The 18,946-nt window shown below is 33.7% G+C and overlaps 1 protein-coding gene across 1 annotated transcript in view; it reads right to left on the bottom strand.

The window, feature by feature from the left end:
• The window catches only part of LOC148951143 (ceramide-1-phosphate transfer protein), a 123,756-nt gene that overhangs the window by 16,256 nt on the left and 88,554 nt on the right, over positions 1-18,946 (bottom strand). Inside the window, exon 3 of the mRNA XM_089090661.1 lies at positions 3,190-3,365. Coding sequence (XP_088946787.1) covers positions 3,190-3,365 — 176 coding nt within the window. The remainder of the gene's footprint in view (positions 1-3,189; positions 3,366-18,946) is intronic.

The following is an 18,946-nucleotide window of genomic DNA, read 5'->3' as shown; positions in this document are numbered from 1 at the left end:
TTTCTTTTTGAGGGCCAAAAACTGATTGAAGGGCAACCAACCTCCTTCCCGTGCCCTTTTCTGCTACCGGGTCTCCATAACCACATGATACTGGGTCAAAACCTTTACTTAGTTATTTTGCTCGGAAACGTCCATAGGTATAAAAGCATACCTTTGGGTTTGAAATAACACCCATAGTTTGTGTGGCAATGTCCTTAATTATGTAAACTACCCATTGTTTACATACAAGTTTTAGCAGAAACGATGGTGACATTTGGTCTTGGTTGTCCGATTAGGTAGGAGCTCTTTTTATTGTTTACTAGGCCAAGATTCGAAGAGGTTCCTAAGGATATACTTTGGAAACAACACAGGGTCATGAGTACTTCTAAAGACGCTATGTAGACCCAAGTTTACAAATTATCTCCAGCATATCGGGGATGGCTCGCGGGATCGATTTGAAACTTCCAGGGAGTTTTTGGGGAGAAGGTCAATTGTATCTCAAAATTTTACTTGGGAGAGGGGGAGAGTTAGATCGAAAGACACTATGTGTATCCAGATCATCAAAGTATCATATCTGCAATATCTTGAGAAAAGATTAGGGGATGAAGTTAAGCTTTAAGGTGCGGCATAAAAGGCAAGGAAGGGGGAGGTTGGGGTAAGGAGATTTCAAACTTTGTGGCGGAGCGACGGGAAGAGCCTAAACATTTTTCGTCTTTGATCCATCAAATCCTGCTCCTATTGGACTTCAAATTTTTGTGCTGGAAGAAGGGGAAGGGGCCGAAAAAATTTCGTTTTTGATCCACCTAACCAGGCTTAGACGTGACTTACAATCAATGAACAGTTAAGTAATAAGGTAAATCAAAGAGACTACGCATTACGAGGTTATGAAAGTGGCAAACATGCAACGTTTGGGAATTGGCTTGTCGTATAAAGTTGAAACATTTAAGGGGTGTTATGGGAAAGAAAGAATACACATTGAACTATGACTTTGGAGGGGGGCGTAAAATAAATCAAATGACACCATATGCATCTAGGTTATCAAAATGCCCTATCTGCAATATCTGAAAAATGGCCCCAGGGATGTATTGGAGGCTCTTGAGTAGTGTAAAAGAATCAGGGGCGGCTTCAAATTTCGTGTTGGGGAGGAGCGGATAAAAATTTTTATGTCTCCGGCCCACCTGAACGTATTTGCACCATAATACCCAATGGAAATTAAAATATAACTAAGGAATCTATTCTATAGTATCTTGCCATCGTCTTTTGTGTCGTCTATTTTCCAGTTATTACGAAAAGTGTCATTAAAAAAGGTGTCATAGTTTTTCTTTGTCATCGGACATTGTTTTTGTCATTGTAATTGTCATTTTTTTGCTTTTTTTTCTATGCTTTTAATATGTGCCACCGATAACGAAAATTAATGTCTCTTGGCCAGGAGGACCCTAATGCAGAAAACAGACTTGGAACTGATTTCAGCTGTATGGTTTATAACACCCGTCAACAGCCCCAATTTTGCTGGAAATCCAAACTCTAAAAACAGCAAGTGTGCATTTAAAAAATATTATAGGGTTTTCACCAAATACGTTATTTCAAGTAGTCAAAAAAGTGTGATGTACAAATGCAAGCACAAGGGTCATAAAACAAAATGAAGTAATCACCAGATGCCTTACAATTCTAGCGCAGTTCGTATCAGATGATTTCTATCCTTTCTGACTACAGATTCGAGGCTCTTTTGTTATGTTGACACAATGCAACACAATGTGTTAATTGAAAATCAGTTGGAAATGAAATTTTAAAACATAGTTTTCAACGAAAAGTAAAGAGCAAATACAACAAACTTCTAATGAGCAGAAAGAATGAAGTCAACTCATAAAACTGTAAACCACGAATATGTGTGATCTTGCCACCCTCTGTTAACCTCCGAAACGCTAGTGTATCGTTCTCATTTACCTGAAACTAGTCAAACTTCACGGAAACATTCTCAAAACAAATTACACTTATGCAACAAATGTAATATCACTATGTTAATATGACACTAATTTGTCTCAACGATTTTCGTATTCATCAACAAACTTTCAGAAACATCAGTGGAAATGTTCGAAAAAATCTAATGACTAATGTAAATAGTAGTAGAGGTAAACTTAAAATTAACAGAAGGTGCCACGATAAGTAGGGTTGCCGTCCCCTTAAATCTTATTGAGCCTAAAGTTTGATTTGTCCTAAGATATAAAAAAAAAAAAAAAAAAAAAATGTACTAATCAAGTATCTAGCAGTTATACAAATAATGTGTTGAAATTAATTGAAGTTTGCTACTTTTAAATAGGCACATGTTTTTAACCGTTTTTTTTTTCCTTTTAAATCCATTTCTTTTAAATGCATATAAAACAGGTTGGATAAGCAAAGGTTGCAGTTTATGCAATTTATTTAGTTTTTAACAAAACAGAAATTAAATACACATTTTTGTGACAAGGGGGGGGGGGCAAGGGGGAATGCCTACTTATCTCTGGGAATTTCTATTCGTTTCAAATTTGAATTCTTTGTCCATAGTAATTTTTGTGTGCTTGTTTCACTTCCTCGTCCATAGGAATTTCATTTTGTCCTGAAAAAACGTGTTTTTTTACGTCGTTTAACCAATAGCAGGATAAACCACCTGTGATTGAGACAGAAGTATTCCGGTGCATGAACTCAGATAATAAGAGACATTGTTTTTAGTATTGTAAGTCAAAATTCAGCTAAAGACTGTAAATATTACCCTGTATCTTAATGTCACTCTACTTTTCCAACCTCTGTATAAGTATACAATCAAACATAAAATGAAATATTACTATCTGTTTCAGATTTTAACAAAGTAAATTAGTTACAAATCAGTTCACAATTGTACACAACAAAAGAGGAACTTATCACGCAAGTTTTGATCGTTATTCTTGGTTCAAAGAGCTGTGTTTAGCGCTAAAACGGGCATTTTGAATTTGAGTCAGATTTTTAACGTCTTTTATGTTTTTTTGGCAAGTCCAGGCATAACGAAAGTTTACTGGTACGTTAAAATATTTTTGTGTAGCCGTTACCGAACAAATTGGCAAGATTTGATAGAAGCAGTTTAATAATTTTGCGCCTCCATTGTATGTAAGCCCCTTTGAATCAGAAAGAAAATTAACTCTGTGAACCTAGGTTTTTACGTACAAATCCACCAACACAGGGAACTACACTACGGCTTACTTTGTCTAATAGATCCTTCTTTGATGAAAGAGTATAAACAGCACCCTTAACCATTAATCTTATCAGCTGAGGATGATAATTTCCCAATGTAGATCTATAAGACACGTAACACACTTTGCTTAAGCTATCTGACAACGATAGAGTGCTAATCCTTTTCAGAAAATCCACAAGGAATCCTAGAAGAAAAGGGAAACATAATATATATGTGAGTATATACCAAGGTACCACTTTGCGCAGGCCCCCGTACCAAACAGGTTTTTCTGGTAGGTAAACAGGTCATTACACTCTTTGTCGAGAGGAACGAGTATAACTTGATTGGTGATTAGGATTTGAATAAAAGGAATAGTTTTCTTTACAATTCATATTAGTAAGAGAATTGAATTCAAAGAGAATAGTTTTTATCTGCAAAGATATTAGTGGAGAAAAAAAATTAGTGGGGCATTTACACTATTGGAGATTAATGATGGAACCGACAGCAGCAGCAGCACCGATATACGAGTACTTAATGTAGCTGTGGAAATAACTGCTGGCTGTAGACTATGTCTTTAATGGGACACTATGTATTCTAGATATGTGATATCATTAAGCAAATTTAAGCAGGAGGAGCAGCTGTGTTTTGCTGGAAAAGTAAATATTCTCCATATAAATAAACTTCGGTCAGTATTAGATGTCCTATCGAAATATATTGATGAGAACAAAATGCATCAGTGAATATTATTATCATTGTAATTATGCTCAATAAAATTGTTTCTAAATCAATGGTATTTTTTTCTTTTTCTATAGTAGACTAGCATGTATTTTTTAGAGTAGAAAAAAGAAATTCCGTTTACTCTTAAGTTGGATTTGAGAGTGTTAGGACTCAAAAAATTTGAAAGATTTGAGAAAGACCGAATCACGAGGAATCTAGTTCTTATGGACAAATATTTGGTTCTAGACGATGATTTTCTAGAGTTGTCTATTCAAAGAAAGATATTTTCTCGGGAAATGCTTGTCGATATAATGAAAACTGATTCTCCATCATTAGACTATTGTATGAAGCTTCGACATCGTGGTCCAAATGCATTTACATAATTTATTGATATATTGATCACGACGCAGCAAAATGATATTGTGGATATGATTTTAAACATTAGTTTTTAAAAATTTAGGACTGTTTTTTTCATAAGAAAGATGATGCTCAAGGATGATTTACTCCTCTCTCTCTCTATCTCAGACAATTTTTTGATGTTGCTAGCTCAGTTTCATTGTGGCAGTGAGAGCGTTAAAACATGACAAAATGTTCCATACCTGTCCGTTATGTATGTACACACAGGGCAGCTGGTCATCATGTGAGAATTGCACAATGATTGAGGAGTATGATGAAAAGTGTAGATTATGCAACCCGTGATATATATATATATATATATATATATATATATATATATATATATATATATATATATATATATATATAGTTCAGTAGTGTTTGGTTGTGGTTTACCTTGTCACAGTTACATTTTCTTGATTTTTCAAAGTTCATTTTGAATTTCTTTCGTTGAAATGCAAGAGTTGGAATATTTCAGTAGTGTTTGGTTGTGGTTTACCTTGTCACAGTTACATTTTCTTGATTTTTCAAAGTTCATTTTGAATTTCTTTCGCTGAAATGCAAGAGTTGGAATATTTCAGTAGTGTTTGGTTGTGGTTTACCTTGTCACAGTTACATTTTCTTGATTTTTCAAAGTTCATTTTGAACTTCAGTAGTGTTTGGTTGTGGCTTACCATGTCACAGTTACATTTTCTTGATTTTTCAAAGTTCATTTTGAATTTCTTTCACTGAAATGCAAGAGTTGTAATATTTCAGTAGAGTTTGGTTGTGGTTTACCTTGTCAAAGTTACATTTTCTTGATTTTTCAAAGTTCATTTTGAATTTCTTTCGCTGAAATGCAAGAGTTGGAATATTTCAGTATTGTTTGGTTGTTGTTTAAATTGTAAAAGATAACTATACTTTATTTTTCAAATTTAATTTTGAATTTATTTAGTTGAAATTCACTAGTTGGAAAATTTAATTAGTGTTTTGTTGTGTTTTTAATTGTCAGAGTTAAATTTTATTGATTTATAAATGTTAATTTTGAATTTATTTCTCTGATATGCGAGAGTTGGAATAATTCAGTGTCACAGTTACATTTTCTTGATTTTTCAAAGTTCATTTTGAATTTCTTTCGTTGAAATGCAAGAGTTGGAATATTTCAGTAGTGTTTGGTTGTGGTTTACCTTGTCACAGTTACATTTTCTTGATTTTTCAAAGTTCATTTTGAATTTCTTTCGTTGAAATGCAAGAGTTGGAATATTTCAGTAGTGTTTGGTTGTGGTTTACCTTGTCACAGTTACATTTTCTTGATTTTTCAAAGTTCATTTTGAATTTCTTTCGTTGAAATGCAAGAGTTGGAATATTTCAGTAGTGTTTGGTTATGGTTTACCTTGTCACAGTTACATTTTCTTGATTTTTCAAAGTTCATTTTGAATTTCTTTCGTTGAAATGCAAGAGTTGGAATATTTCAGTAGTGTTTGGTTGTGGTTTACCTTGTCACAGTTACATTTTCTTGATTTTTCAAAGTTCATTTTGAATTTCTTTCATTGAAATGCAAGAGTTGGAATATTTCAGTAGTGTTTGGTTGTGGTTTACCTTGTCACAGTTACATTTTCTTGATTTTTCAAAGTTCATTTTGAATTTCATTCGTTTAAATGAAAGATTTGGAAAATTTAAGTAGTGTTTGGTTTTGTTTTAAATTGTCACAGTTAAAATTTCTTTATTTTTCAAAGTTAATTTCAATTTTATTTCGTTGAAATGCAAGAGTTGGAATATTTCAGTAGTGTTTGGTTGTGGTTTACCTTGTCACAGTTACATTTTCTTGATTTTTCAAAGTTCATTTTGAATTTCTTTCGTTGAAATGCAAGAGTTGGAATATTTCAGTAGTGTTTGGTTGTGGTTTACCTTGTCACAGTTACATTTTCTTGATTTTTCAAAGTTCATTTTGAATTTATTTCGTTGAAATGCAAGAGTTGGAATATTTCAGTAGTGTTTGGTTGTGGTTTACCTTGTCACAGTTACATTTTCTTGATTTTTCAAAGTTTATTTTGAATTTTTTTCTTTGAAATGCAAGAGTTGGAATATTTCAGTAGTGTTTGGTTGTGGTTTACCTTGTCACAGCTACATTTTCTTGATTGTTTAAAGTTCATTTTGAATTTCTTTAGTTTAAATGCAAGAGTTGGAATATTTCAGTAGTGTTTGGTTGTGGTTTACCTTGTCACAGTTACATTTTCTTGATTTTTCAAAGTTCATTTTGAATTTCTTTCGTTGAAATGCAAGAGTTGGAATATTTCAGTAGTGTTTGCTTGTGGTTTACCCTGTCACAGTTACATTTTCTTGATTTTTCAAAGTTCATTTTGAATCATTCAAGAAACGTGATTAAACACGTTTTTAAACTACATGCTATTTGCATGCCTTTCCTTGACACCTTTCCAAACGAGCGGGGATTCCCCGCTGGTTCCTACACATTGCAAAAAGTGAGCAGTACGAAAACTCCACATTTTCAACCAGACTGGTTTTTTAGACAACACCCCCCCAGAGATGACCCCCACCCAGACCAACGAGACCCGCACAGACACGACACACAAACAGAGTCATAGTGAGAGAGAGATATCCAAACAGTTGGGTTGACCTAGGTTCACTTAGAGTGGCGCGCCACTCTAAGTGAACCTAGGTCAACCCAACTTTTGGATATCTCTCTCACTATGACTCTGTTTGTGTGTCGTGTCTGTGCGTGTCTCGTTTCTATGTGTGTGTGTCATCTCTGTGGGTGTGTTGTCTAAAAACCAGTCTGGTTGAAAATGTGGAGTTTTCGTACTGCTCACTTTTTGCAATGTGTAGGAACCAGCGGGGAATCCCCGCTCGTTTGGAAAGGTGCCAAGGAAAGGCATGCAAATAGCATGTAGTTTAAAAACGTGTTTAATCACGTTTCTTGAATGATTAAAAATGAACTTTGAAAAATCAAGAAAATGTAACTGTGACAGGGTAAACCACAAGCAAACACTACTGAAATATTCCAACTCTTTCATTTCAACTAAAGAAATTCAAAATGAACTTTTAAAAATCAATAAAATTTAACTGTGACACGGTATACCACAACCGAACACTAATGAAATATTCCAACTCTTGCATTTCAACGAAAAAAAATTCAAAATGAATTTTGAAAAATCAAGAAAATGTAAATGTGACAAGGTAAACCACAACCAAACACAACTGAAATATTTCAACTCTTTAATTTCAAGGAAACAAATTCAAAATGAACTTTGAAAAATCAAGAAAATGTAACTGTGACAAGGTAAACCACAACCAAACACTACTGAAATATTCCAACTCTTGCATTTCAACGAAAGAAATTCAAAATGAACTTTGAAAAATCAAGAAAATGTAACTCTTACAATGTAAAAAATGACCAACCAGTACTTAAAAAGTCAAACAATTACATTTTCATCTAAATAAATACGATAAGATAATTTAGAAAATTTTAACTTTTAACTTTTACGATGTAAATAATAACCAAAACACTAATAGAATAGTCAAACTAATGCACTTCATTGAAAAAAATTCAAAATAAACTTTGACAAATAAAGAAATTGAAACTGTGAAAAGGTAAACCAAAACCAAACACTACTGAAATATTACCAGTCTTGCATTTCAATGAAAGAAATTCAAAATGAACTTTGAATAATCAAGAAAATGTAACTGTGACAAGGTAAACCACAATCAAACACTACTGAAATAGTACAACTCTAGCATTTCAACGAAAGAAATTCAAAATGAACTTTGAAAAATCAAGAAAATGTAACTGTGACAAGGTAAAACATAACCAAACACTACTGAAATATTCCAACTCTTGCATTTCAACGAAAGAAATTCAAAATGAACTTTGAAAAATCAAGAAAATGTAACTGTGACAAGGTAAACCACAACCAAACACTACTGAAATATTCCAACTCTTGCATTTCAACGAAAGAAATTCGAAATGAACTTTGAAAAATCAAGAAAATGTAACTGTGACAAGGTAAACCATAACCAAACACTACTGAAATATTCCAACTCTTGCATTTCAACGAAAGAAATTCAAAATGAAATTTGAAAAATAAATAAAATGAAACTTTGACACTGAAGTATTCCAACTCTCGCATTTCAGAGAAAGAAATTCAAAATGAACTTTGATAAATCAAGAAAATGTAACTGTGACAAGGTAAACCACAACCAAACACTACTGAAATATTCAAACTCTTGCATTTCAACTTAATAAATTAAATATGAACCTTGAAAAATCAAGAAAATGTAACTGTGACAAGGTAAACCACAACCAAACACTACTGAAATATTCCAACTCTTGCATTTCAGCGAAAGAAATTCAAAATGAACTTTGAAAAATCAAGAAAATGTAACTGTGACAAGGTAAACCACAACCAAACACTACTGAAATATTACAACTCTTTCATTTCAGCGAAAGAAATTAAATATTAAATTTTAAAAATCAAGAAAATGTAACTGTTACATGGTAAACCACAACCAAACTCTACTGAAATTCAAAATGAACTTTGAAAAATCAAGAAAATGTAACTGTGACAAGGTAAACCACAACCAAACACTACTGAAATATTCCAACTCTTGCATTTCAGCGAAAGAAATTCAAAATGAACTTTGAAAAATCAAGAAAATGTAACTGTGACAAGGTAAACCACAACCAAACACTACTGAAATATTCCAACTCTTGCATTTCAACGAAAGAAATTCAAAATGAACTTTGAAAAATCAAGAAAATGTAACTGTGACAAGGTAAACCACAACCAAACACTACTGAACTATATATATATATATATATATATATATATATATATATATATATATATATATATATATATATATATCACGGGTTGCATAATCTACACTTTTCATCATACTCCTCAATCATTGCGCAATTCTCACATGATGACCAGCTGCCCTGTGTGTACATACATAACGGACATGTATGGAACATTTTGTCATGTGTTAACGCTCTCACTGCCACAATGAAACTGAGCCAGCAACATCAAAAAATTGTCTGAGAGAGAGAGAGAGGAGTAAATCATCCTTGAGCACCATCTTTCTTATGACAAAAACAGTCCTAAATTGCTAAAAACTAATGTCTAAAAGCAGATAAACAATATCATTTTTCTGTTTCGTGATCAATATATCAATAAATTGTGTAAATGCACTTGGACCACGATGTAGAAGCTTCATACAAAAGTCTAATGATGGAGAATAAGTTTTCATTATATCGACAAGCATTCCCCGAGAAAATATCTTTCTTTGAATAGACAACTCTCGAAAATCATCGTCTAGAATTAAACGTTTTTCCATAAGAATTAGATTCCTCATGATTCGATCTTTCTCGAATCTATCCATTTCTTAGAGTCCTAACTCTCTCACAACCAACTTCAGACTAACCAAAATTTCTTTTTTCTACTCTAAAAAATATACGCTAGTCTACTATAGAAAAAGAAAAAAAAATCATTGATTTAGAAACAGTTTTATTTAACATAATTACAATAATAATAATAGTCACTGATGCATTTTGTTCTCATCAATATATTTCGATAGGATATCTAATGCCGACCGAAGTTTATTTATATGGAGAATATTTACTTTTCCAGCAAAACACAGCTGCTCCTCCTGCTTAAATTTGCTTAATGATATCACATATCTAGCATACATAGTGTCCCATTCAAGACATAGTCTACAACCAGCGGTTATTTTCACAGATAGATTACGTACTATTATATCATTGCTGCTGCTGCTGTCGTTTCCGTCATTAATCTCCAATAATGTAAATTCACCACTCATTTTTTTTTTCTCCACTAATATCCTTGCAAATAAAAAACTATTATATTTTAATCAACTGATATTAATAATATGATTTTTAACGAAAAATATTCCTTTTATTCAAATAATAATCAACAATCAAGTTGTACTCATTCCTCTCGGCAAAGGTGTAATGACCTGTTTACCTACCAGAAAAACCTGTTTGGTACGGGGGCCTGCGCAAAATGGTACCTTGGAATATACTTATGTGATAGTCGATCCTAAATCTTCTGTGAAAGATTTAGGATTCTAGTTCTCTTTAATCAGTCAGAAAAGTGTCATTGAATTCAATATTAATTCTTTCCAGGAGAAATTGGTTGCCTCCTTCTTATCAAATAGATCAGAGATAGTCAAATATCAGAGTTATTATTCCAGTCCACAATGGAGTACCCCAAGGTACTTTCAAAGGTCTCCTCCGTTTTTTAGTTATTATTAACAGGCACACTAAGAAATTTCCTGACAGATGAAAATTTGTGGATGACCTAACGGTTGTTGAAACCTGCTATAGAAATTTAAGAAGCAACCCTATGAGCATCCTCAATAATACTGCAAACGGTGCCCCCGACTTAGACTTGACAGTAAACCCTTCCAATCCATGATAATGCCAATATGTGTCCTTAAAACCTCGCCTCGTTTTCTTAACCCTATCCTTCTAGAGATTTATGAGCCCTCCTTTAAATCACTTGGCGTCACAATTTCTCCTAATTTAAAGTGGGATATTCATGCTAAATATATTATTCATAGAGCAAATGTGCCTAACTCCCTTCTTAAGCTCCTAAATAAATTTAGCGTTTCCCTTCCCGTTATTTAAGGATTTATGCTTCTTTTTTCCACCCACATCTTGAATGTGCTTGTCCTTTTGCACCCTGGCATCTTCCACGGTGAATCAGAACAAATTGGATCCATCCAAAAAAGAGCCCAGCGAATAATTTTCAAAGAAGGTAAGGTTCCATATTCTCTTCTTCTAAAGAAAAGGCCAGTTTGGAAACACTTGAGTGCAGAAGTGCCTCCTGCACTGAATAACGTTGTGCCTCCGTTTTGTAAAAAATGAAATAGTAAACACTCGCAGAGACAACATTTTCCCCAAAACACACTCCCCACTCAGATTCCATCCGCCTCAAACTGTCTCTGAACCCGTTCCCATCTTGTTCTCCATTCGTTGTTTTACCTCCAGACATGGAAAAAACATTTGTTCCTTTCATTATAGAAAAAACAATCAAAATACCCCTCTAGTTTTCCTCTTTTATTATTTGGTATTGGTGCTGTCCAAGTTTTGTATTTGTTCATTTGTTTTGTCCCATCCTCCTTTTTTTACGCGTCCCTTTAAAGACTTATTTTAATGTATATATTTTTTAATTCTTTTTTAGTTTTGCCAGTTTTTATCTTCTTAACTTGCTCTGGCATTTTGGCGTTTAATTATTTGGCTTACGAATAAATTTTTATTCTGATATTGTTGCTTTGATATTATTTGCCAGTTTTTTAGTATCCGTGTTTTTTCTATGACTTTTTTGCTTGTTATTTTTTATGAATCCAAAATTCGAGTTTGGCCCTTAAGGGTTTGTGATAGAAATCTTTTGAAATAAATATCTTATCTAATGCTAATCATATTCAATAAAATGGATAGTATTAACAGAGTTATTTTATTTTGGAGCCATCTAAAAAAATAGTGAACGTTTTAGAATAGATATCTCTTTTTCTTAAGATTTCATAACCATACTATAGTAATTGAAAAAAAAAATTATTTGCCGACAAAAATGCACCAGTCCAGAAAAATTGGGAGAAAGATGAAACTATATATTAAAATATTGTCCATAATTTATAACAGTAAAAAAAAATCAATAGTGGAGCAACTAACACCATAACAACTTCACTAACAACAACTAACAACTTCAAAAGCACATAAAACTACAGAAATAAAAAAAAGGCTCAGTTGCGTAAATTAACAGCCTTCTTGAATGCAAATCAAGACCAGAACAACCTTTCATAGTGAAAAAAAAAAAAAAAAAAAAGTCGGCCAGCTTCATTCTTAAATTGCGATTGTCCTTGATCGTCAATATGATCAACTTTAAAACTCAAGTGAATAGTTTTGGACCATGACAAATCTATTGATATTTGGGCCACAATTAACATTTTGGCAAACAAAATGACAGAAAACGGCCCTTTTCTTAGGCACGATTGATTTCGTAGACTCCCATTAAATGAACCCTCTCCGGATAAATAAGACCACTAGTTCGATATCATCCTTGGGAAAAGAGAGAAACATCCGTGCTAGTGTTACCCTTTCAATATAGGATTTTTTCTGAAACTACTTCTGTAACCATAATACAAACAATATAGCCTGAACAAATTTTATAACTGATGTTAGTCACAAAAGTCAAGGGGAAGGCAAAATGTACAAAAAAAAATAAAAAGAAAAAAGAAAGAAAAGTCTGGCGATCTCATGGAGACCTCTGGCACAAAAGTTTAATCCTTCTGAGGTGAATGACCATTGCGAAATTTCGATCTGGCATGGAAAGCTATAGCAAGTGCTCAGCAGCAAATTAGGATAGAGTAAGGGGCAAAGCTTTTCTTTCAGCTTAGCACGAGACAAGACAAAGACAAGTGACAGAATAGATGGGAAATATATAATTTGGGTTCTATATTTGTACATAAGGGAGGGGGGTAAAGTATTTTTGACAGTTTGAAGTTCAGAAAACAATTCTTACTTCATAATATGCAGAATGATTGTACCTAACACATTTTCCATGCAGACCCGATAAACTTTAATGCCCCCTCCCCCTAATGTGCAAATATATAGCCCGAATTTGTTTCTAAAGCAACGAAGAAACCGGTGTATTCTCGAGTTTTACACCTCGTAAACTTGAGTGAGTAGCGTATAACATACAAGTGCCGGAATTATTTATAGAGAGAGAGCTGGATTTCCCGGTATTATTTAAAAACAATCAGAAATTAAATAGAAAAATAAGTTTTTTCAACTGAAAGTAAGGATTATCATCAAAACTTAAAATGACCAGGAATTATTACGGATATGAAAGAGTTGCCCCTTTCCACAAGACCTTGCTCTTTACGCTAAAGTTTAGACTTTTTGTCCTCATTCTTTAAAAAACGATTCCTGAAACACAATGGCCGTTTAATTAGATTAATAAGCTTTGTTTTAAAAGTGTTAAAAAAACAATTTTATTTAAAAAAAAACTTTATCGTGAAGAGTGAGATTTTTAGGAGGAGGCAACCTCTTTCATATATACAATAATTTCGGTTCGTCTTAAGGTTTGATGTTGCTCCTTTCTTTCAGTTGAAAAACTTGTTGTTTTTATCTAATTACTTACAGATAGTATTTGTTAATGGGAAACATAAGTTTTTTAAAGAAAAGTAAAGAGCCTCATTAAACCAAAAATGAGCAGAAATAACGTCAAATAATCTTCAAAGTAAAAACTATGGAGTCTAATATAAAAAAAAAACAAATACAAGATATTTTCTTATATAAAAAAGACTATGTCAACAAAAAAATTTAACGGAAATTAATATAAAAACTTTTTCAACAAATAAAGAAGTATTAAGACTATAAGGAATAAATATCAGAATATTTATAACAAACTGAAAATGCATGGTTATTTGTTTTTTTTTAGTAAAGTGCAAATTATGTTCTGGTCAGAAGAAGACATGGCTGTTGTCAGACATACTGCTTTTAATTTTTGCTTGTTTTGAGCATGACTAGGCTATCTATTGTAATTTCTGTTAGTTTTAGTTTTCGTTTATTGATTAAGGGTGATTGGTGGTAGTTTTAAATTTGGAAGATAAGAAAAACAAAATCGTAGAATTTGACTAACGCTTTCGTCCGTTAAATTTAAACAATAATAATTTGTTGGTTCCCAAATCAAACTATCTTTTCAAAGAATGGCCAAACCTTAATTTTTTTTGGTGCCATATATTTTAGCTTAATTTTGATGACTGTTCACCTACATTTTCTCTTCTTAAATTTTTTTTTTTAATTTGGCACCCGCTACTGCCAAAAATTGCAGAAGTTCATATGGAAGTCTTTTTAGTACAAATAGATTTGCATTTTTTTCAAATTTTTTTTTAGATACATCTGTTGTTTAAATTGCTCTTTTTCCCGTTCCTTAGCACATTTCAACGAAACTAAAAAAAACTGAAATAAAAGTCTTAAATTTGGAAACCTTATTTTCCAAGGGGGGGGTATTTCCCAGGGGGCAGAGCTATTTTTCGGGGGGGGGGGGGTATAATTGTATTTTTTCTTAAGAACTATCGCTAAATACAATCTACCTACCGTGAAAATTTCACCGTGAAAAATGAGTCTCTTTTTTATGGGATTCTCATTATGAGACTGCAATAGGTAGGCTACTATATTTGGAACATTGACGGCCGCAGGGGTGGTGGGAGGGATGGGGGTTAATATAGTAATATAGTAATATTAGTTAATATAGTAATTATTAGGTAACCAAAAAGAAAGGAAATCATAGTAAAAACAAAAAATGAAAAAAATGTATGTTCCGAGGGGGTATTTTCCACAGGGGGGGGGGGTTTCTGTGGGTTTTTTTCGCGGGGGTATTTTCAGCAGGGGACTATTTTCTAGTATTTTCAGGGGGCGTATTTGCCGTTTTTACCACGGGGGATTTTCTGGGGGCGGGGGGGGGTAAAAACCTGGAACCTTGGAATCAGCATGAAAAACCAATAATGCATCAATTATCGTAAAAATTCCCTTTTTAATTTAAGTTTAAATTTACTTTTTTAATTTAGTTCTGTTTGTTTTAAGTTTTAATGTTGTCCCTTCCTTATAAGTTGAATTTTGACTATTTAACTATCTAGAAACCGCAAACAATATGTGTTTTGTTTTTAAATATTGTTAATGAATTACTGAGATTAATGACTTGATTAAAAATTACTACTGGTATTTACAGTTCACACGTGTTCACTATAAAAGAACTATAGTATTTTCTCGGTTAGGTGTTTGTTATCGGTTTTAATTCCAGGCTGAGAGTCACTGGCTGTATCCACTAAAATGGCAAATTTTCACGCAGATGATTTTATTTTGGACAGCCATCTTTCAGATTCAAACAAAGGCAAAGCTATGGCCTTATCTAAAAAAGATACAACTCTCAGCCAGATATTATTTACACGGAGGGTAGTTATGATGAGCTAGAAATTTCTTCAAACGATGATAGTGACTCCTCGCTTGCAAATGGCTCACTCGTGTCTAACAGTTCGAAAACGAAAAAATATTTTGAGAAAAGTGACAAATATTTTCAGAAATACTTAAAATCCTGGGAAACTGAAGAAATGTTCAAAGGCTGGCTCACAAAGAAACCAAGTAGTGATTCGGCAATTTGCTTATGGTGCAATGCTGAACTAAGCTGCAAAAAAGGAAGGAATGATTTGACGAAGCATTCTATGTCGAAAACCCACAAGAAAAATGCAGTCATTCCAAAAATAATGCATGTATAATTAGTAATTTTACAAGTGTCGACAACGCAGCGTCGGTTCTAGAAACCGAGGCTAGAATTACTTCATTTCTAGTTCAACATAACCTTCCGTTCTCACTTGCTGACTCCCTCGTTCCGTTCCTGCAAAACTTACCTCATCAAAACGTTTTGAGTAAAGTTAGACTAGGAAACAGAAAGTCGCTAACGTAGTGAGACAGGGCCTTGGATCATACTTTAAGAAAAAATTGTTGAACGAGTTGAACAAAAGGACACTTTCCATAATAATAGATGAAACAACAGATGTGGGCAAAGCCAAGCAATTGGCCATCTGTGTTTCATTTTACAGCGATAGTCTTGACACTGAAGTTGATCTTCTTGATTTTGTTGAGTGTTCCGAGACGTCCTTGAAAAAAATGATGTCCCGATACGAAATTGGGTTGGTTTCTGTTCTGACACCACAAACTCAATGATGGGGTGTAACAATTCTGTGGCAAAACAGATCAGTCACAATTACCCATGGGTTGTACTTGTCAAGTGTAGTTGCCACCCCATCCATCTGTGCGTGTCATACGCTTGTAAAAAGCTGCCAAAAACTCTTGAAGACTTATGTCGCCAGGTGTATAATCACTTTTCAATGAGCACGAAACGTATCACAGTTTTGAAAGAATTCCAAGTTTTTTCAAATACTCCAATCCACAAAATTGTAGCCCCTGGACAAACTCGTTGGCTGTCCCTCCACACTTGCGTGTGAAGAATACTTGAGCAGTGGAACGCCCTACCTTTGTATTTCACCAGCTATAACTTTGACGACTCTACTCATACAAACGAACTTGTCCTCAGCGGGTTTAAAAAACCATTTTATGAAGGTACTTATAATGTTTGTTGACTATGCTATTGGCCTAATGAACGATTTCAATATTCTGTTTCAGACGCAATCACCTATTTTCCATAGACTGAAGTCAGAAACGGAAAAGCTTATTGCAACGCTTGCCATAAACTTCATGCACGGTGCCTACGTCCGGAACGGCACAATTTTACTCTTTCTTGACTTAACGGACGAGACCCAATATTTACAAGTTCAGATGGTTTATCTAGGATATTCAGCACATGACGAACTGGCATCCCTAGTGAGTTCGAATCTGGATATCTCGCAGTTGGAAGTTAAGGAGCTCTACGTTACAGCTAGGGAATTTTACAAAGAGGCTATACTTCAAATACAAAACCGTTTTTCTTTTGACTCTGATGTCTAAGAGTACATAAGAATGCTCGAGCCTGTCAATGCCCGAAATTTGAATCCTGCCAGCCTAGCTGATTTTCTGAGATCACGGGGATTGCCGTCATGGAATAAGGCTTTAATTGATAGAGAGTGGCGGGAACAAAGCACAGTTTTGTTGAAATATATTGACACTGACATGGAGACTCTTGAAGAACATTGGAAACTTATTTTCAAAAATACCTACCCTTCCTGAAAGCCGATGTTCGAAAATCTAAGAAAATTTTTGGAATTCATGCATTCATTACCATTCTCAAAAGTGACGGCAGAACGCTTGTTTAGTGTTCTCAGTGATGTGAAAACAGAAATACGAAACTCTTTATCAAATATTTGAGTGGAATCCATTTTTCAAACCAAAATGGGAATGAAGCGATTGGATGCGAATTCCTCCTCTATTATCGTGAATTTAGAAATGGCAAAAATGTTGTCAAGTGTTAAGGCTAATACGACTGCCGAAGCAGCAGCTACGATTATCTCTAGACCTCCAATTTAATAGTAAGCCAATTTTATCACACTCTTCTAATTTTTCCAGTTGTTTATCGTTTCTTAAATCGCTCATTCCTATTTTGGTTTCGGTACACCAAAAAAAAATACTTTGAAGTGATTTTCATTACTTTATTTTATGTGTTAATAAAACAAATATCTGATTATTTTATCTCTATTCACCATTTAATTTTATATCTAAATATGGCAGTCATCAAACAGTTCATAGTAACAAACTATAAGCAAGGAGAAACGCGGCTCAATAGTAACCGAAATTTTAAAAAACAACAGATATATCAAAAAGATTGGCTTATTATGCTGTTACCAAATATATAGGATTCATTAAGTTCAGTTTCACTCTTCAAAAACTACGAGCCCGAGAAAATTTGCATAATTTTTGAAAAAAGGGGAAAACACTCCCCAAGAATCTAAAAAAACTTTAACAGAAAATAACACCATCGTATTCAGCGTATCAAAGAACACAACTGTAGAGGGTTAAAGCACCTATCTCCAAAAATGTGGACTTTCTCAGAAAATATTTTTTTTTCATGTGGATGGCAACTATGCCCCCTTCCACACCCTTTTCTCCCCAAAATTGTTTGCTTAAAAATGTAGAGCTACCTTAGCCATTTTGTTCAGCATAGTTGAGAGACCAAATAACTTCGCCTTCGGAGTTAATTTGATATCCCAAAGCCCCTGGGGAAAGGTCTTGAAAATATAAAATTTGCCCATTGTTTATGTATAATATCTGTTATTAAGAATTATGCATACTTTTCTCGTGCAAAGGATTGAATTTTCTGCTGGAGGATTTTCCATAGGGAGAACTTTCCATGGGGAAGGAGGTTTCCGGGGGATAAAACTTTGAGGAGAAATTACACTGTGGAATTTGCCAGAATTCCTAAACAAAATTCTTCTTATTTGTTTTGACTTTCTCTTTGTCGACCCAATCTTACGCTTGGAGATGTAACCTAACGAAAACTAGGTACCTTTTTTTGCCCCTTCAACCCCAAAAAACTAAAGTTTAAACATTTTTCACGGAGTGAGCAATACCTCACAAGGCAGCGGAAACCGGTTTTTAATTAGGATTTCATTAGCTTCTAAATGTGGTTTTTCGCGTGTTTACTGGATTCTTAACAAGTAACCCGGTTTTTTTCAGCGGGAGGATTTTCCGGAGGGGGGGGGGGTTAAACACCTAAAACCTTAGAATCAATATGAAAAACCAATAATGTGTCAATTCTCATCAAAATTCCCCTTTTAATTTCAGTTTAAATTTACTTGTTTATTTTAGTTCTTGTTTGTTTTAAGTTTTAATGTTGCTCCATACCTATAGGTTGAATTTTGTTCTGTTTAACTTACCTATCTAGAAACTGCAAACAATATTTGCTTTTAATTATTATTAATGAATTAGTGAGATTAATGACGTGATGAAAAACTACTACTGGTATTTACAGTTCACTATTTTTTCTTAGACAATTTTGAAGTTTTCGCAGCAATATCAGCTATGGTTTTCAATCTCATGCTCTGGCTCTAAAACTTACTCTGTAAAAGACTTCATTTACTATGGGGATTATTTACTATGCGACCTCTGGAATAGGGTTCTCTAATGCTTAAATACATTTTATACACATGTTTTAATACATTGAA

The sequence above is a fragment of the Artemia sp. Qi Xiang Cuo genome, chromosome 6, assembly GCF_049724085.1.
Source record: "Artemia sp. Qi Xiang Cuo chromosome 6, ASM4972408v1, whole genome shotgun sequence".
In the NCBI taxonomy this organism is placed as follows: Eukaryota; Metazoa; Arthropoda; class Branchiopoda; order Anostraca; family Artemiidae; genus Artemia; species Artemia sp. Qi Xiang Cuo.
Note: the sequence above shows the minus strand (reverse complement) of the source record. Positions and strands in the feature narration are given on the sequence as shown.